General features: G+C 46.3%; 1 protein-coding gene and 1 pseudogene across 3 annotated transcripts in view; both read right to left on the bottom strand.

Moving 5' to 3' along the window:
- Nucleotides 1-16847, bottom strand: part of LOC136635868 (phospholipid-transporting ATPase IG-like) — a 59609-nt gene extending 42762 nt beyond the window's left edge. For all 3 annotated transcript variants that reach the window (XM_066610975.1, XM_066610977.1, XM_066610978.1), the window contains exons 1-10: nucleotides 16647-16847; nucleotides 14971-15090; nucleotides 8503-8592; nucleotides 5792-5872; nucleotides 5480-5587; nucleotides 4483-4611; nucleotides 2934-3037; nucleotides 1579-1629; nucleotides 1181-1245; nucleotides 367-448 (exon numbers count right to left, since the gene is read on the bottom strand). In XM_066610975.1, coding sequence (XP_066467072.1) covers nucleotides 367-448; nucleotides 1181-1245; nucleotides 1579-1629; nucleotides 2934-3037; nucleotides 4483-4611; nucleotides 5480-5587; nucleotides 5792-5872; nucleotides 8503-8592; nucleotides 14971-15090; nucleotides 16647-16694 — 878 coding nt within the window. In that variant the 5' untranslated portion in view covers nucleotides 16695-16847. The remainder of the gene's footprint in view (nucleotides 1-366; nucleotides 449-1180; nucleotides 1246-1578; nucleotides 1630-2933; nucleotides 3038-4482; nucleotides 4612-5479; nucleotides 5588-5791; nucleotides 5873-8502; nucleotides 8593-14970; nucleotides 15091-16646) is intronic.
- Nucleotides 7459-7575, bottom strand: LOC136635871 (5S ribosomal RNA; annotated as a pseudogene).
- Nucleotides 16848-20580: the final 3733 nt, after the last annotated feature.

Below are 20580 nucleotides of genomic sequence, written 5' to 3'. Positions count from 1 at the left end.
AAACACAGCTGTTAAGTGACTGGCTGCTTCCGTGGATCGCAGTCATCACCATCAGCCCATCCCTTTGGGAGGAAGAGCTTTGGACGTGGACTTGGGATGCCAGGGATCAAAAGAGGCCACCATTCCAATACTCTGATAGCCCAGATGGTTATTCTCTCTCTCTCTGGGCTTAAAATTTTAAGCCACTTTTGAGAAGCCATTTCGCCTGGAAGGTGGTAGGAAAACGTAGACTCATCCACAAGGTTGTGGGAAGGGAAGAACTCCTATAGCACTTTGAGGGCTATGCCCTCCCTCCCCCCCCCCCTGCAAAAAAAGGCACCAAAGAGATTCTGAGATGACAAAAAGAAAAATCCCTGGCTCACTTACTTTTCAACAACAGAGCGTTTCTGCGATTTGCCCTGATAGTTCAAAGCCATCTTGGTTTCCATTCCAGTATAAACAGCAACTCCTGTAGAATAAAAGTAACTCGTCACAGACACGCAAACCCAAGCCCAGCTTTCCTCGGAGGAAGTTAGCAAGGATTGATTCACAGATTCATGGATTCTCCTAAGAGCATAAGAAGAGCCCTGCTGGATGTAGTCCCAGACCCATCTAGGCCAGCATCCAGTTCCCCCATAGGCTGCATCCGGGAAGCCTACAAGCAGGAAAGCAAGGCAGGCTTCTCTCCCATCATTGCTCTACTGCAGCTGCTATTCAGACAGCCTGCTGGTTAAGGACTAGTAGTCATTGACAGATCAGTTCTTCATTTAATTCTCACTCAACTCACTCAACTCTCACTTAATTCTCACTCAACTCTTGATGGCTTGCAGCAAAACACAGGAACTGCCCTGTCTAAAATCCCCACGAAGCCTAGTCTACCTCGCAGGGTTGCTATGAGGATAATGGAGGGGAGGAAGCCATTTATGACAATGCAAACTCCTTGGTGGAACAGTGGGAACAAACAGAATGCTGAAGTCAAAGTTGTGAATTATAAGCAACAGCCCTATAAGGAATCTGAGCTAGAAGAGAAAGACCAGGTTTCATGGAGGTTTAAATAGCACCATCCCCAGGTAGGGAAGAGCAAGCATTCCTGCCTGAAACCCTGGAGAGATGTTGCCAGTCCAGGTTGAACTAGAGGGGCCCATGATCAGATCCTGGAAGAAAATGAAAGGGGAATCAGTGAGAGAAAGGAAGCACTCACCATAGAGCCACTTGGTATTTTTTAATGTTGCTCCTTTCAACAAGAGATTCTCAGGACCCAGCGCCCTAAAATGAAGAGGGAATATTGAGTCATTTTAGACATGCGTTTTGCATTCTGAATCTGCGATTCTAAATGCATTAGGAAAAGCTACCAGCTTGTTCAGAAAGAAAACTGGGGGTGGGAGAAGCCTACCATTTTGAAGCAGATTACGAAGCGGGTTCTGCCAACTCGACATGAAAATACTCACCACGTTAAGCAGGGGAAAGAGAGGTCAAACCTTAGAGCGTTTGATGTCAGCGACAGCCTTCTGGCAACAGGAGGCCAGTTAATTAATAATGATCCACCAACCCCATCAATAAGCTGCAGCAATGAGGAACAAACCGAAAGGGATGACTAACCTGGCTACTGGCTCTTGGTTGCCCCGGTAAATATTAATTCTGCCAACAAACCTGCAATCAAGAGACACACAAAAAGATGTTTGTTTAGTCCTGCTTGGAGTTTGCATGGGAGCCCCTGCAAGTACAATGAGCACCGAGGAAAGCGAAAACAAGTGAGCCGGCGCACAAGGGCCTGCCAGGCTCCCAGAAGGCATATTGAACAAGTCCCACCTGGAGAGGCATTTAGTGATAGGCAATTTTAAACCAGCAGCTTAACTCAAACCCCTGCTTAAAACCTAGTGGGGGGTTGGGGGGGGGGAACTGTTGCTCTGCCATGCTGTACTTGTGGCAACCAAATCCAACATTTTATTTATTTTTCACATTTTTAGACCGCCCTTTCTCCAGGCAGCTCAGGACAGTGTACACAGCTGCTCCCCTCCTTTTGTCCTCACAACAACCCTGTGAGGTAGGAGATGCTGAGAGAAAGTGACTGGCCCCAAGGTCACCCAGGAAGCTTTGTGGCTGAGGGGGGATTTGAACCTGGATCTTCCAGGTCTAAGTCCATCTCCCAAACCACTACACCACCCTGGCTCTCATACAAATAGGAGCCAGCCTTCCATCTTCCGACTGCATTTTACTAGCTAAACAGGTCAGCTTAGGTGCATGAAAATGGTTGGACACAACACAGGATGTGCAAACACAGGCCCTGCTTTCAGGCTTATAATATAAAATGTAAAGTGGTGACATGTTCAGGAGAGAGCAAACAAAAAAAAGATAGTAGTAGAACCCGGCATGAACAGCTGCAAACAGGTCTTCGTTAGGGTCCTTTTAAACCCTGCAACCCATGAAGAGTTGGTAGTTGCTGCTTACTTGGCAGCTGGGCCAGGAAGGATGAAACTATTCCAAACCAGCCCATGATTAACCGAGCCAGGATCCACTTCAGAACACAGCTACATATAGCCAAATCTTCTATTCAGAGATCAAAAACCTCCAGGATCAGTTCCTCAATGAAGAGAGGATAATTCCAGCCAGAGAGAGCCCCACAATCCCCTGATCTTCCAGGGTGAGGAGTTAAAAGAAATCCTTTTATGATTTATATAGCACCAGCAAGGTACACAGCGCAAAGCAAGAGGACAGGACCCTGCCCTGAGGAGCCTACAGTCTTGACACCAACCTAAGGAACACCAAAAGAGAAAGGAAGGGGAATGGAGCAGAGGTTAATTGTGTCAGTGACACACGCTTAAGCTTAGGTCTAATAGGGAGGAGAACCAAGTCATCCACGTTTTGCTAGTGGTGGGGTCAGGTGCCCAGATGGCTGACAGACCCCCCCCCCCAACGAACTGGCAAGAGAAAGGCAAACTGTTCCCAAGACTTACTTGTAGAGGTCCGGTTGGGGCTGTTCACATTCAATGGTGGCAGTAAGGCGACTGATGGCGTCACATGTACGGAGGTTGGCTGTGTCCTGTACAGTGTAATAAGTCTGAACGGAAAACAGCAAAGGGAAACGGGTAAGCAACTGTCCCTTTGGAGGATTCAGAGACAGTTTTGCCCAGTGGGATGTTTTAACCACCTGTGCAGCATCCAGAATACGCAAGTGCTTGTTTGGAAGAACCTGGGGAACCCAGGAGACAGTCTGAACCTTGCAGGGGTGTGCAGCAGAGGGAACGGGGGGAGGAGGTGAGTGGTGGAGATTGAACCCATGACTGGCTCAGGAGAGTCTCCAAAAGCAAGAGGGAGCCCTGGACTATTGGTTGGATCAGAAGTTGTCAGAAGTACGACAGGCTGGTATTTGGAACAGGGTTCTCTCCATGGTGACCCCTGCCACTTATTCACAGGGGCCACCCACCTGCAGCAAAGTCAAGGAAACAAAGCATTTCTGACAGCTTCACAATGGTGTATGTAGCTAAGAGGGGCAGGGGGTACATTGCCCTGGGCACCACACCTCCAGGGGTGCCATCCCGCACTCCCTAACGGTGGATCCTGACGCACAACAACTCTGAGCTCGCCATAAACCCAGAAGTGATTGGCAGTGATGTCATCACGTCACAGCAATTACTTATGGGGTTCGGCACATCTGGGGAGTTCTGTCCGATGCCACAGCCCCAGATGCCAGATATCCTAGCTGCAGCACTGTTTTTGTCCCCCAGATGACCTGCTAGGACAGGAAGCTTCTTCCCATTTCACAAAAAGCTGCATGTGTTTCAACACCAAAACAGCTGACTCGAGATCCCTTGAAGATAAATGAGGTGAGAGAGACTCAGCCATTGGCAGAGCAAGGCGCTATTCTCAGATTTTGGGGCCTTCCTGTTGGATTTTTCCCCTCCTAATTAATTAGAAAACTAACCAAAGAATCCAAATTCACCATTATGAAAAGGTTGTGTTTCCAGAAGCTACTGGGGAGCTGTAAATCACTTCTGTCAGCGCGATACGGGCTGCAATCCGTCTTCATAAACAAAACTCTGCCTGAATGCTTCCCGAGCTCATTATGGCTAAATTTTACTCATTGCAAGCTGGATGAGAAACAGCTCTATTGCGGCGCGGGTAGGAGATGATTAATGGCGTTCTGGAGACGGCGGCATTTCCCAACTTTGGGGTAAAGCACAGAGGTCCTGCACAGCTAAAATAGCTACTGAGCAGGAGACTAATAAAAAAAACTCACTCAAGGTTTTCACGTGTTCCTGTCTGACTGCAGCTTGTTGCATTTTGCTCTTGTAAAACACAAAAAGTGCCAGACACACTTGCAAATTCAGTCAGTCAGTCAGTCAGTCAGTCAGTCAGTCAGTGATAGACTTTGCACACAGCCTCAACAGAGAGCCTCAACTACTTTGGCAAGGCCTCAGTCAGGCCTTTGGCAAGGCCTCAGTCTCTATCTTTGGAGAGATAAGGGGCTCCAGGTCAGCACCTGCTGCTTAGCCATTCCATTACCTTGACATTTGATTCTCCATCCAGACTGGCTGTTGTGACATTACAGTTCCCGTCCTTATTGCTGGAGGCCAGGAATATCAAGTCACAGGGAAAGGTTTCATCCGCTCGCACTTCTACGATATCTCCAACCTTTAAAAGCAAAAACGTGTTGGGTTTAGTCAAGCCTGTAAATCCACACCTCCACCTTTCTGCCGGTAAGTTCATTCAAGGCAGTTTGAAAACCTGCGACACTCATAAAATGAACAGCGTCACCCACATGCACAGAACAGGACAGACATTTCACCGAGGGGGCTTAAGAAAAGATCTGTACAATTTTCCTGGACATACAGCCTTTACTGTCCTTCTGACAATGGGCAGAAGAAGGCCAGGTCTACCTTGAGGCCACTAACCCCAAAGTTTAGATGCCAGTGCCAAGAAGGACCTCTCTCTTACACATACCCACCATGCCTTATATCATTAGTTCTCAAACTTTTTCACACTGGAACCCGCTTTTTAGAATGACAATCTGTCGGGACCCATCAGAAGTGACGTCATGGCCGGAAGTGACATAATCAAGCAGGAAAATTGTTAACAATCCAAGGCTGCAATCTTATTCACACTTACCCATGAGTAAGCCCAATTGGCCATCACTGTTAAGTACATATACATAGTAGCCTGTTATGAGTACAGATCTGTAACATTTCCCCAGATGCAGTCACATACCACGGTAGCATCAAGTCTATTAAAAATAAAATATTGAAACGGACGGGGAAACCCACCAGAAATTGGCTCGCGACCCACCTAGGGGGTCCTGACAGTTTGAGAAACACTGCCTTAGATGGCAAGGGAACACAAGGGAGGGCTGCCAGGAAGGAGTGAAGGTCACAGGTAACCATTCTTCAGGTAGGCCTTAAGGCCCTACATGAACCCAGGTGTCCAGATTACGAGCCTGAGCCAGCCAATAGCTCTCCATCTTCCAGGAAAGCCAAAGAAGGAACATTTCCCTCTTCCCCCTTACCCGGATCCTTTCCGATTCTTTCTCCACACGCTTTGCATTTTCGATCAGAATAACTGGACTCTTGTTCACTTCCTTGTCGGCCTTGTGTCGCAGCCAGTCTTCATAACCCTGGAGTCATAAATCAGGACATCAGTACGGGGGGGGGGGGGGGAATTGGAGGAACTGAAAGGGGCTATGCCATTAAAGGTTGCTGAAACTGAACTGAAAGGGAGGGAGAAGGGAGATTTGCTCCTCCAGCCTTAGAGGAACTCTAAGGGGCCTTTTTCTTTTAAAGGGGAGGGGCGAAAGGGAACAAAAAAAGAAGAAAAATACCTGTTTAATTGCTGTAATAGCAATTACAAAGAAAAGAGGAAGTCCACTGGTGACAGGGCTAGTTGGTGTGTCTACTATCACCTACAGAAGGGGAGAGAGAGAGAGAGAGAGAGAGAAACAGGTAACCTAAATTTGGAGTATTTTATTAATTTTTTCAGATTTTTTTTATACCACCCTTCCTCCCGAAACCTCAAGGTGGTATACATGGTTCTTCCCCTCCTTTTGGTCCTCATAACCTCTGTGAGGTAGGCAAGGCTGAGAGAGAGAGAGAGAGAGAGAGAGAGAGAGAGAGAGAGAGTGACTGGCCCACAATCACCCAGGAAGCTTCATGGCTGAAGCGGGATTTGAACCTGGGTCTTCCAGGTCTAAGTCCAATTCCAGAACCACTACACCATCCTGAAAATTAGTGAGACAACGGCTCATTTGACACCCCCAGAGGAGCACTGGACCCAAACCACCATGTGTGGAGGATGCATGAGCCACCCCAAGCAGGATAAGGGTCCCATATGGGGAGAAAAGTGGGATAAAAACACAGTAAATAAAATGATGCAAAGAGCTCCACTCGCATGTGGTAAAGGGGTTTTCCAGATCTTGATCCTTCTGCTTTAGGGACACCAAGAGTTTGTGAGAGGATCCCTCCAAGCAACCAGAAGATAATGCGTTGTCTGAAAGTATCTAGGAAGCCAGAGGTTCCAGTAAGCCTCCAGCAACTTGGAAAGGAGCGATTCTTTCCTCCAGCTCTATTGCTACAAATCCTAAAGATGGGGTAAGATTGCACAGCAGATGGAGATCCGTGGCCCGTCCCCACATTTCTCACAATATTTTGTCCTCTCCCTGCAGGTGGAAAAAATATCACCAGGTCAACAAATTCTCTGAGGAATCCATCCACCAGAATACACACATTCCAGGGGACTGAGAACTCATGGAGCTGTTGCAAGATGACAAAGACCGGGGGTGGGGGGGGGATTGGGCAATCGCATACTGGAAGGGGGTGGCAAGCCCCAGAATAGCCTGGGGACATATCTGGACAACAAGCACCCAAAGATGTACACACTGCAGAGCAGAGACCTGTGCTATTACAAGCAAGCCCACACAACAAAGAGTCCTGTGGCACCTTCACACCACAACAATCATTTGGCTTTTAGCTTTCACAGGCTGTACCACTTCAGCTGATGCACAAAGTTGGATGCCAGGGTAGGGGCTGTTGCTCAGTGGCAGGGCTCCTCCTTTGCATGCAGAAGGTGCCAGGTTCAACCCACGGAAGCATCTCTACCCAAAGATGAGGACCCCTCTCCCCCCAAGCCCAAAACCCTGAAGAGACCCTCCCGGTCAGAGCAGGCAAAACTGAACTAGACAGACCCATGGCCTTGGGGGAAACTTTCTATCATCAGCACTGGCAACTGAAGACAATGCTCTCTACTGGCGATTACCAAGAAGTGTCTGAGTCATAACTGCATGGCTGGCAACCTTCAGTCTCGAAAGAATATGGTATAAGCCTACAGCCCCCGGTATTCCCAGGCGGTCTCCCATCCAAGTACTGACCAGGCCTGACCCTGCTTAGCTTCCGAGATCATGGTATAAGCCTACAGCACCTGGTATTCCCAGGCGGTCTCCCATCCAAGTACTGACCAGGCCTGACCCTGCTTAGCTTCTGAGATCATGGTATAAGCCTACAGCACCTGGTATTCCCAGGCGGTCTCCCATCCAAGTACTAACCAGACCTGACCCTGCTTAGCTTCCGAGATCAGACAAGATTGGGCATGTACAGGGTAACAGCTGCTGTCTCATAATATGCCACAATAAATAAATGGGCCTTCAGAAGGTGTTATAAGACTCTTTTTGCAAGAGGCAGACAAATTCTCTCTTCCCCCCCCTCCCGCAGTGAGTGAGAGCGTGAGTGAAATCACATTAACACAGTGTCAGTGCTGACTCTTTGCCAGCTTCTACCAGCGCCTGGCCCAGGTGTGGCATTTTTGCGACACTGTGCCAAAGGGCTCATTAATCTATAAAATGTGACTGCCCTTTCAGTGCTAGCCAGGGCTAAAAAGAAAGAGAAAAAGAGCGCATGGTACAACATGACTTTTCACAGTTTGCTTAAGGAGATTGTGCATTTTGGACTTTCCAGAAGGCAAATTATTTATGTGCTGCCCTTCAACCAAGTTCTTGCACTTGCAGGTCACTCCGACGGCAGGAGGCAAAATTTTCTATATATTCCGAGAAAGGAAACTGCCTTTTCATGCTATGTAAAATGCAACGTCCATAGACAGAGCTATATTAATAAAAGCAAAGTAATAATCCTTGTGGTCATCATTGACACGGGCCACCCTGACTCCTGAATCAGGAGGTGAACATGCACGGGTTGTGTGTCCCCTTCCAGCTAGATATGAGCACAGAAAGCTACCTCCACAGGTGTGGGGGCCCCGGTTGCATTGCGGTGACACCTAAGTGTTTCATTTTAGGTTGAAATTAAAGAGAAAAAGCAACCGCAATGAGAGAGCATTGAGCTTCTCAAGTCTAACGCACGCTACCATCCACCAATCATGTACCTGTCCAAGGTTCAAAGTGCTGCATTTTGAAAATGCACATTTTCAACGCACTGGATGGTGGATCACCATCTAACATCGGTCTAGCGAGGCGGCTCAGCAGATTTTCAATGCCTCGCTGCAAGAGGAAAAATACCGCCGTCTTTCATTTTTTAAAAGCCGCCTTACCTGTACAAGGAAGATGATAAGGAAGTAGAAGTTGGCAATTCTTCGGAATTGTTCAAAGAGATTCTTTGGGAGAAAATTCCAGACCGTGTACTGCAGGAGAGAAGAGAAAGAGGCAGGCAGAGTCGTGAATACAATGAAGTTGTCTTCACAATGATACCAGAAGCAAAAGATCTGTCGGCTGAGGTCAGGATGGAGACAAAACGCAGACAATACATGCCTTAAAACTCACTTTTCTGAAAAAGGATAGCTTTTAAAGTTAAGAGGCGAGTTAATAAATGGGGACAAAACACACAGTTGGTTGTAATTTCACGAGAGATGGCACTGATTATTTGGCTCTGTGCAGAGCTTGCTCTGCTTTTAATCCCCCATTCTGAAACCCATATCAAAGTCTACCTTTGTATTTTCCTATCCCTGTAAATATGACCTGTAAGTTTCAGGCCAACTTTTTACAAATGCCTAGAGCGGGGTCTCCAAACCCCGGCCTGGGGGCCATATGCGGCCTGCGGAGAGCCTCGATCTGGCCCACGGCCAGCCTCTGATCCCCTGAGAGCCTCTGGCCCAGCTGACTAAACACCACCAGATTTGTGCTTGTGGGGTGGGGGAATGGGGGTTCATTTAAGTGTGTGTGCTTTATTTCTTGGGCTGTATTGGTGCTTGGAGAAATCCTGGACATTTGAGCTCATTCATTCATTCCATTCATTCATCTAAGTTCCATCTCTAATGTATTTATTTAAATTTTATATTTAATTTTTTTTTCCGGCCCTTGACACCATGCCAGATATTTGATGTGGCCCTTCGGCCGAAAAGTTTAGAGACCCCTGGCCTAGAGCAAAGTCCTGGAGATGTTTAAAACCTGGGGAAAAAATTGGGAACACGTACCATCTGCTGCACATGAGCTGTGTGCAAGGGTGTCAGAATACTGAACCCTTCCAGTTGGCTATAAAGCATGACAAGGTCTGAAATAAGTTCTTATGCACAGCTGGCAATTATTTCAAATCAAAATCTTTATTACGGTTTCAGAACAGCAAAGAATATAAGTGCTGCACAACACAGTCAGCGAAATGAACTCCAAATAGATGAAAACAGTGTTTCTCAAACTGTGGGTCGGGACCCACTAGGTGGGTCGTAAGTCAATTTCAGGTGGGTTCCCATTAATTTCAATCCTTTATTTTCAATATATTAGATGATGCTCCCATGGTGCGTGACTGTATTTGGGGAAATGTTACAGACCTGTACTTTTAACAAGCTACTATGTATATTCTTTTAACAATGATAGTCAATGGGACTTAATCTTGGGTAGGATTTCAGCCTAGGATTGTTAAAAATTTTCCTGCTTGATGATGTCATTTCCAGTCATGACATCACTTCCAGTGGGTCCCCACAGATTTTCATTCTAAAAAGTGGGTCCCGATGCGTAAGAACCACTGGATTAAAATTAAGCTTATATCCTAAAATGGGATAAAATGAAAAATAGAAACATGTCAAATAGGTTAAAATAGGCTAGAGCTACACTTTGTATCCCAAAGCTGGGTTAGAGCTGAAAGTAAATAGTAAATATATTCATAAGAAGTAAAAGTATAAACCATAAACATACATCATAAAATCTCTCACTCTGCTTACTGTAACTCCCTTTCAAAGAACTTATTCCAATTTAAGACATACATTCCCACTTTAGTCTCCAGTATAAGGTGTCATAGACCTGATAGAAAAGGATTGCCATAGATTACCATCCTTTTCCGGACGTCAATTCGGCCAACAGAATCGTGACCACACTGAGAGTAATAGCAGGATTGCAATCTGATAGAAGCAGAGGATTAAGAAATTGACTCGTGTGCCCCGGAACCTGTTCAGTAGTAGGGAAATAGGGGCAGTTATTTAAAGTGGACCCTCTGCATCCCCAGGTCCCATATCCAGGGATTTAACCATCCATTAATCAGCGATGCCTCTGTCACATCACAATGACTTAATGGGAGCTTCCAGAGGCTGCTCCCTGAGTGTGTCGGGCTTGCAATGTACACCATTGGCCTCCTCTGACCTTAGAATGCCTCTGAGGCTTCTGGAAGCAACTTCCCCTTTTCAGACACCCACCGAAAGTCAATTCCAGAGGCCTCCACGAGGCATTCTGAGGCCTGTGGAGGCCAATGGAGTGCGTTGTGGGCCCAGAGGCCATCCTGGGAGTGGCCTCCTCCAGTAAGTCATTGCAGCACATTGGATTCTGAACTGCAGCATCCATGGAATTTGTTATCTGAAGGTGTTTTGAGAACTAAACACCCTGCAGATAAGGATGGCCCACTGTACTTATGTATATTTATGCCCTTCCTTCAAGAAACTCAGGGTGGTGTAAGTGGCTTCCCCCCTCATCCTATTAAGAACATAAGGCAAGCTGGAGGAATTAGTGGCTTGCACAAGATCATCCTGCAAGCACTTCCTGTCCACACTCAATATGATGACCACCACCAGCACACATTCTAGCAACAATAATAATGGAGCAGCTAGAATGTCGGGGCTACAGCTGAGGAAACCCAGGCCCAGGTACATAACAAGAACTCATTTTAAAAATCCTCAAAATAATATCAAATTGCATCAAGCAATGCAAAGTACCACAACACATAAAGCAGAAGTCATTATGCACACACACACCTTAGAAGAAATCAAGCAGCACTAAAGTCACTTTGGGAACTATTGCTTTCGAAAAACTGCATCCAAATACCGTAAACCAGGGGTCTCTAAACTTTTTGGCTAAAGGGCCGCATCAAATATCTGGCACAGTGTCGAGGGCCGGGGAAAAAAATTAAATATAAAATTTAAATAAACACATTAAAGATGGAACTTAGATGAATGAATGAATGGACTCGTATGTCCAGGACTTCTCCAAGCATGAACACATCCCAAGAAATAAAGCACACACTTAAATGGACCCCCTTCCCCTCACCCCACAAGCACAACTCTGGTTGTGTTTGGTCAACTGGGTCAGAGGAGCTCAAGGGATCAGAGGCTGGCTGCGGGCCGGAGAGAGTCACAACGTGTGCTGCATCTGGCCCCGAGGCCGGGGTTTGGAGACCCCTGTCCTAAACAGTAGTTTAAAGCCCTGTGTAAATGCCACCAGCCCAGAGCAGGGTCTCAGATGATGCACGACCATCAGGGCAAAGCGATGCCCAGGTGTTAGAGAAAGCAATCCTCCCAAGTATCCAGGCTCTAAACCATTTAAATACAGCACACTGCAAATAACTAGAAAGCCAGCATGCAAACAAAATGGGAGTCGCAAGCTTCTCAAGCGTGGACTTAGCCACCGCATTTTGCACCTGCTGAAGTTTCCGAGGGCGTTTCAAGGGCAACCTTGCCTACAGCATGTTACGGTAATCTAAGCTGGAGGCAAACTAGAGCAGAGAACTATTAGATGAAGCAAATCTGACCTTTTCTGGGCACAGGTAACAAAGCATGGCACTGGGCGTACAGAACCCATTGCGCCCATTATCAGATGATGCCTGGTCTGGTGGGATTGCCCCTTGCTTGTTTTACAGCAGCCACCCACTTCTCCAGCTTTCTGCCCTGGAAACTATTGCCTTTTGTTCTGCATTCATCACCCAACACAATGAGACCAGGACTTCCCAGTCACCACAGCAGCAAACAGGATAAAAGAGTCCAGAGGAACAGCCTATGCAGCTGTTTGGCGGTCGCCTCTTTCATTTTCGGAGGGAGGGGGGGGCATTGTTTTGCATGCCTATGAAAGGTGAAGCTTTGCTGCAAAATTACACTGTCAGCCAGCTATTCAAAGCACATGATTAAAACATATCAGCACAGACAGATAGTGTGTGCCAGAAGATAAGTCACAATGGTTATGTTTTTGTAGTGCAGGTGTGCATTTATAGTTGCAGGCAATCTGGAAATGTCACCGAGATTCTGAAATAGGACTTGGATATAGGTAAGAACATCAGAAGAGCCCTGCTGGATCAGGCCCAAGACACATCTAGTCCAACTTCCTGTATCTCACAGCAACCCACCAGATACCTCAGGGAGCAGACAAGACAAAAAGGTGCTTGCATCTCATTGCCACTCTCCTGAACCTGGCATTCTACGTATCCTCACACCGGCCAACAAAGACACTAGATTGCACTTGAACTTGAGCTACTTTATTTAACACAAGCGACCAATATTTCATGTATGAAACCTACTGAACAGGAAAGGAGGTGGGCCCTCTTTACCCATGGCTTTGGGACCCATAAATTTACCGCAGGTCCCAACCCGTATCTAGAGGGCATCACTGAAAGGCCTTCCAGTGATACGCTTGGAGGCTGTGCAGGGAGGTTGTGTGCAACCTCAGTGTGCCACCAGACATGACCAGAAGGCACTTCCAGAGGTCCTCTGATGGCCCCACCTGCCGATTCAATTATCCGCGGGTTTTGGTATTCGTGAGGGGTCCGGGAACAGATCCCCTGTGCATACCAAGAGCCAATCTATATATATGTCAAATCAGCATCATTGTCAGACTGGTTGTTCGTGGCACTGAAAAGAGAAACATGAATAGGGACATTGGGAGGTTTCATCCAGGGCTTCAGGCAATACTAAAACTGCATGTGTTCCTATGACGTTTGCCAGCAAAGCTTTTATCGCTTCCCCGGTGGCCTCCCATCTGGGCCCTGACCCAACCTGCACGGCTTCAGCAAAGGGCCTGTATCCTAAACCTACCTCCAAACCAGTTAAATGCCACGTTTAATCAACGATACGACAGGTATCCTAAGAAACTAACTTTGACTCAAGAACACTATCAAACTAACCAGTAGAAAGGATTTTTTTAAAGGGAATACCCAGTTTTCAAGAGAACCCTGTCATTAAATGGGCAACAGAGCGGCCTCCAAGTTGAAAATAGAGTCACAGGAGGCAGAAGATCTATTAATCATGGTATGGATTCCTCCACCTGGGTTTCTCTCACGGGAGGCAACCAGCCTGCAACCTGACATGACCAGGCAAAGCAGTCTGTTATGGGACGGGCCTCTAAACCCGAGACTCTCAAAAGGTGGTGGGGCGGCACCTGGGAACTGCCTCTCTATTTACACAGACACTGCTCTTAGTTACTTCCCTGGGCTGCTACATTTCTCCTCAAACGCATTTGGCACTGACTGCCGTATGAAAGGGTGCCTGTTCCTCAAATCCCTCCCTGCGGGGGGAGCCTCTTCCACAATACTCTCTGTGCCACTCCAGTGCACCTTTAAGGGCGCACCTTCACGCATGCCTGTTGGACCTCACAATTCCCCCATTCAACTGGAACTGCATGTCTCAGGACACACGCAAAACTCTACTGCAGCTGAATCATGGGTAGAGGTGGGAGAAAACGGTTTCATTTTTTCACGCATTTCAGTGTTTTCCAAAGTTAGAAGTGCCAAAAGCGGTGTTATGTGTTTTTATTCAAAATTTACATTACAATTATAAACTACAATCGCTTTAAACATGTACTAGGTAGGGAATATAGGTAGTATAATGTCAACAGATGCAGCCACAGTCATTACCTGTGCATATCTCCATTAAATAATAAATACCACATAATAAATATAATAAATAAAAACAAAAGCAAACATTTTAATTTTTTTGCAGATTTTGGAGTTGGCTTGCTAGTTTACAAAAATGAAATGTGCAAAAAGTGATGTTGTGTGTTTTTATTCTGTTATCACCGTCGTCCCACCTCTAATCACGGGATGAAAACACGTCAGTGGCAAAGTGAAGCCATCTTTCTGGGAAGTATGGACAGAGTGGATAGAGAGATGCTCTTTACACTCTCACACAACACCAGAACCAGGGGACATCCACTAAAATTGAGTGTTGGGAGTTAGAACAGACAAGAGAAAATATTTCTTTACACAGCGTGTGGTGGGTCTGTGGAACTCCTTGCCACAGGATGTGGTGATGGCATCTGGCCTGGACACCTTTAAAAGGGGATTGGACAAGTTTCTGGAGGAAAAATCCATTACAGGGTACAAGCCATGAGGTGTATGCGCAACCTCCTGATTTTAGAAATGGGTTATGTCAGAATGCCAGATGCAAGGGAGGGCACCAGGATGAGGTCTCTTGTGATCTGGTGTGCTCCCTGGGGCATTTGGTGGGCCGCTGTGAGATACAGGAAGCTGGACTAGATGGGCCTATGGCCTGATCCAGTGGGGCTGTTCTTATGTTCTTAACTACAATTCCCAGGAAGCCTTGCAGGTCTCTTGTTATCTGGTGTGCTCCCTGGGGCATTTGGCGGGCTGCTGTGAGATACAGGAAGCTGGACTAGATGGGCCTATGGCCTGATCCAGTGGGGCTGTTCTTATGTTCTTATGACTGCAGTTACCGGCACAGAACTGATACGTTCTCGATAAAGTTCCGAGAATCCCCCTCCATCTCTCCAGGGTCTCAGGAGCACAGTTTGACAGACAGCAGGCCAACCAACTCATTCATCCATGGCTTGATACTGTGCGTTCTGCGACTCAAACGTACCTTGGAGGAGACGATTCTGTTAGAGCAGAATTTCTGCGGGACGTAAGCCTCTACTTCGGAAACCGAGCGGCTGCCGATGAGGATGGTCCGGGTCCCGACACGTTTTTCCTCCCCCACGAGCTGCAAGAGAGAGAAAGAAAAGTGATGACGTCACCGTCCGCTACGCTGTTCATTTGAAAATGTATTTCCACGCTCGTGATGTGCCTCAGGTTCAAAGATGCCTTGCAAGGTCAACTCCCCTGAGCTTGCCTGCTTGTACTGGATGCGGAGACCAGCTTTGTGTGAGTGGTCCCAGCGTACACGTAACTTGGGCCCTATGGAAGTACACAGTACATGGCATACAGAGAGCCCGTGGAGCTCTGGATGTTTTAAGAGACAAACCAAAGAGAGACACATGGATTTTTCCATCCTCCAGGCTAACCGTCAGCAGAAACAGCAATTACTGCTTTCCAAAGCACAAAAATCTCTATTTCATATTGGCAGCTGTCTAGTTCTTTTCCTCTAGCTCTACCCCAGTTGCGTTTTATTTGTGTCAAACATTTATAGCCCACCTTTCTATCCCACAGAGATCCAGGAACTAACAAATGACATAAAAAAAACAAGCCGTGAAAACACAACATAGCCAATCTATAACCCCTGCCTCCATGAAGTTTCCCACAGGTTTGCCTTCCTGTGGCTACTTTTTGATTGTAAGCGGATCCCAAAGGATCTCCTCTATGGAGAACTCGTGCAAGGAAAGTGCCCTACAGGTAGACCACAGCTGCGATACAAGGACATCTGCAAGAGGGATCTGAAGGCCTTAGGAGCGGACCTCAACAGGTGGGAAACCCTGGCCTCTGAGCGGCCCACTTGGAGGCAGGCTGTGCAGCATGGCCTTTCCCAGTTTGAAGAGACACTTGGCCAACAGACTGAGGCAAAGAAGGAAGGCCCATAGCCAGGGAGACAGACCAGGGACAGACTGCACTTGCTCCCGGTGTGGAAGGGATTGTCACTCCCGGATTGGCCTTTTCAGTCACACTAGACGCTGTGCCAGAACCACCTTTCAGAGCGCGATACCATAGTCTTTCGAGACTGAAGGTTGCCAATACAATGTGCATCAAGGGTGTTGTATTTAGCAATAAACATTCTGATTAAAAAATGAAGCCACAAGAAGCAGAAAAGCAGAGGAGACCAAGCAATGCTTTGAATTGTCCCAAACGCTCTCCATAACAGCAGCTGCATGAATCTTCACAACAGGGGAGCCCGGCCAACTCCGTCGAAAAGGATGCTGCCCCACCAACTTGACAGCATCACTGCCAACACCTGGCCTTGTGCAGACACCCTTCGCGGACTACAGAGGTGAGTAGAGCCTCTGGCGGTCACTTGAGTGAGCACACAGGTTCAGATCAGGGAGAGCAACTCTTAACGACAAGGGCATTCAGTGAACATCAGGACTCCTTGGAGGGCTACTAGCAGCCCTTCGAAAGACGCAGTACCCACCCAAAAAACCCCAAAAAACCCCAACAGCACTAGGCATGTTGTAAAGCACTTTCAGCAGGCAAGCCTCAAATGAACTCAAACACTTCCCAGAATCATCTGCAATACTCAGGACTTCCAAGAGAGACGACTCGGTCCGGAAAGTTCCAAAAAGTTTTATATGTATATATTTAAAAAGACAAAGGACGAAAAGGACATACAGGATCCAATTCACAGTCCATCCAGCCCGATATCCTGTCCCCAACCATGCCGAAGGGAAAAGGACGGTTCAGAAGACCACGCAAGAACTTTTTTTAAGTAGGTCACGGAGAAAATAACTTCATGGCTTCGGCCCCAAAGTATTTTAATTCGCCTGCTTCCAGCAACTTTTTCTGTAGCTCTGTGTCTCTGACATGGAAAAAGCTGCTGCCGACCAAAGAGGGAAGAACTCGTATTTTCCCCTCCCAGTGTTTAGGCGAGGGTGGTGTTAAGGGGACGGTTAAAAATAGTGCCAACGCATCTGGAGGGGAGGTCACATCTGTCATTGCCTGAATCTTTCTAGCCGGAAACTCTCAGAAGTGTCCCGCATTAAGATCCAGGGGTTCCACCCACAGACCTTGGCAGTGCAACTGATGTGGGGCCAGGCCATTTCTAATGTTAGGAGACACTCTTGGGGATTTCCTTCCAAGGGCGCATGCAAAGTTTGAAATTATATCAGAGGGCACGCTTAGCAAAAATTCTTCCACAGTATCCCCATTTGGAATCCACACCCCTCCTGACATTTGCCAGCCTACATGCTATTCAAATCTTGCCTTCCTGAGCTTAAAAATACATTTATTTTTCTCTTTGGAAATAAATTAACTGAACCTTCACATTAGGAGTACATTGTGTATCCCAGCAAGAACCTGCATGTCAGTACAAAAAAACAAAAGAGGATGACAACTGGATTTTAAAATGCCACTATAGTCTGTTGGTTCAACAGTCAAGACTGAGACTGGAGAACACAAGGGGAAAAGCTATGTGTGACAAGCCCATGCAACAAAGCCAGAACTTGCTTGCAATAATAAAACACTTTGGAGTGCTAAAATCTGGATAAGAGAATCAGCCCCAGGAGATTGAGGGGGGGGGGGAAGAGGGAGGTTTAACTCATTTCTTACTGTTCATTTTTCCAATCTCACCTCCAACCTGCTACATCCTCGATGCCACAGGTTGTGGTGCTTCAAAGGTCACACCTTGTCAACCCTAATATAATCATATAGAGGCATTTGTTTCCAGTGAGTAAGACAGGATTGCAGCCTAACACAATGGGCTTACTTCCGAGTAAACATCCCCGTTTTCAGACACCTCTACCCACAGGGTGCATCCAACCAGAGTTGAGCATTTTTATGACCCACCAATTTCAGTGGGGAGGGTTAAGTACAGGTTGGGCATCGCTTATCCACAGTGCTTGGATCCAGAAGCATTTTGGATATCAGATTTTTCTGCATTTTGGTATACAGGTCGTCCCTCATCCACTGGGGTTCCGTTCCAGAACCCCTAGCAGATAAAAAAAAAGTCAGTGGATTAAAAAAAAAACAGTGGAAAAATAGATTTAAAGACCCACTTCCAAGTTTCTTGCCCTTCCATTGCTCCTGATGGAATAAGGTCCTGCCTCGACATCTGCAAGACTTTGATTCTGGGTCTCTCTGCAGATACCATAAAATGCGTTAAAAAGTGTGTCCCTTTACAACTGTGGTTTAAAAACTGCTTTTCTTACTATTGTAGAGTGGCAGTCAGCAATTAGAAATGCAAAGACCCCCTTGCCTTGCCTGGCTCAGCTGAAGAATGGCATGATTGCTTGCACAACTGTCTCTGCAACAGTAAGAAAAGCAGTTTTTTTAACTGTGATTTTAAAGAGATGCATATTCCCCTTCTCCAGGGAACAGCACATATCTTCTCATTTGCAGTGGCCATTCGTGTTAAGTCAAATCAGTGTATAACAAGGTTGGACCTGTACTTGCATATACATAATGAGAGATCTTGGGGATGAGTCTCAAGTCTAAACAGAAAATTTATGTTCCATATACCCCTTACAGTCTTATACCCCCTATAGTTTTTTTAAAAAGTCATATCGGTGCTCAAAAAAGTTCCATATTTCAGAATACTCCATATTTTGGAATTCCGGATAAGGGGTGCCCAACCTGTATATGCTTAAAAAGCCTTCTGACTGAAATCAGAAGAATCTAACATTATTTTGCTCTGGTTGGATCATGTCCACAGGACTTTCATTTAAGTTCTAATGCAAAACATTTCATTTAAGTTCTAATGCAAACAAACACGCCTCAAAGGGATTCGGGGGAGGAATGGTTCCATCCCCAAATTAAAGTTGTCCTGACTGGTGCATCATCCAACACTTTGCAACAATAAGCCAAAATTATTGTGGTGACCTTCAATTCAGGCCCACGCACGATAACAGGAGCAACTGAATAGACCCAGAAGACATGTATTTATAGTCTGCAAAATACAGTACACAAGTCACTCATGGAAAGACTTTCTGTCCTTAAGTTAAAAGGGCCACACAGGTCTCTGCAGCCAAAAAGCTCAGATGAAGGAAGACAAAGATTTCAGAGCAGGTGTTCCAAGCTGGTTTTAAACAAATTAAAGTCTGGTGGATCAAACATGAAACCGCTTGTCACCGCCTTGAACACAAGCCAATTCAGCTTACAAGAACCCTTTGGTCTGTGATGACCCCCTAATGCAGCCCTCTTCACACTGACTTTTAAAAAGATAAAATAAAATCTTAATAAGTGCACTACGGATTTAATTAAAAGACTTTTAAAATAAAATTATAATACAGAGAGCCAGGATGGTGCATTGTTTCTAGAGTTAGATTTACAGCCTAATTCCATCCACACTTTCCTGGGATTAGGGCCCATTGACTCTTATGGGACTTACTTCTGAGTAGACATGCATGGGATTGGGCTCTTAGACTGGGAAGATCCAAGTTCAAATTCCCACTCAACTACGAAGCTCCCTGGACCAGTCACCTATCTCCCAGCCTAACCTACCTCACAGGGTTGTTGTGAGGAAAAAAGAGAAGGAACTATGTACCGCTCCCAAGTTCCTTAGAAAAAGGTTGGTATAAAAAATTTGAAAATAAATAAAAAATGCAATTTAGGGCATTTAAAAATTCAGGATCTGGCACCCCCTCCCCCAGCTCACACTTGCAAGAAGATCCTCTGATCACAGCATCACAATTACATGGAATTGCCATACATTCAACCAAATGCTGTCCAGGCCAAAAGCCTGCTCCCAATTTCAGAAAATGCACTCAAAATTAATCTCCATATCATTTTTCCTCTGACTACTCCCAGTCTTTTTTTGGGCACATGTCTGGAAATCAAACAAGCATAACTGCATTGTTTGTTCAACAAGGGTGTTGTTTCTTAGGAAACTTTTTTTTTTTTAAGGTAACCCTTAATATTCTTTTGGCCATCCCCTTTTAAGCAAAAGCAACCCAAGAATTAGTGAGTTACTTTCCATGCTACCTTCCAACGCACACCCTGATCTCTCCCACTGAAATTCAGAGGATTAACTAGAAAAAGCCACTATTTGTTAAGAGAGCAAGCTCCACGGACACAATGAGATTTACATCCAATTACTGTATACCTGCATAGGCTTTGGCTATAAAAGACAAAGGCTGCAATCCTGTGCCGTCACCGACGCATAAACTCCAATGAACAGAGTGGGCCTTACCGCTGAACAGACAAGCATAGGAGTGCGCAAAAAGCTATGCATCGAAAAACCTCAGGTTCAAATTTCACCCTCTAACATGAACTCAGTAACAATGCATCCTATGCATGTCTACTCAGAAGCAAGTTCCACTGGGTACAGGGGCTTCCTTCAAAGAAAAAGTGCATAGGTAAGTCTAGGTAGTCTTGCCCTTTTGGGGTACAGTTACCAGATACTAACAGGGACAGAGTTACCAGTAGGTTTACCAGTAGGGTTACCTAAAAATAGGGTTACCAGATACAAATGGGATCAGAGTGCCTATACCTTTAACCATTGCACAGAACAGGGGTGCCCAAACCCCGGCCCTGGGGCCACTTGTGGCCCTCAAGGCCTCTCAATGTGGCCCTCAGGGAGCCCCTACTCTCCAATGAGCCTCTGGCCCTC

Source organism: Tiliqua scincoides, unplaced genomic scaffold (genome assembly GCF_035046505.1).
Source record: "Tiliqua scincoides isolate rTilSci1 unplaced genomic scaffold, rTilSci1.hap2 HAP2_SCAFFOLD_114, whole genome shotgun sequence".
NCBI classification, from domain to species: domain Eukaryota; kingdom Metazoa; phylum Chordata; class Lepidosauria; order Squamata; family Scincidae; genus Tiliqua; species Tiliqua scincoides.
This window is presented reverse-complemented; position numbering and strand designations above follow the sequence as displayed.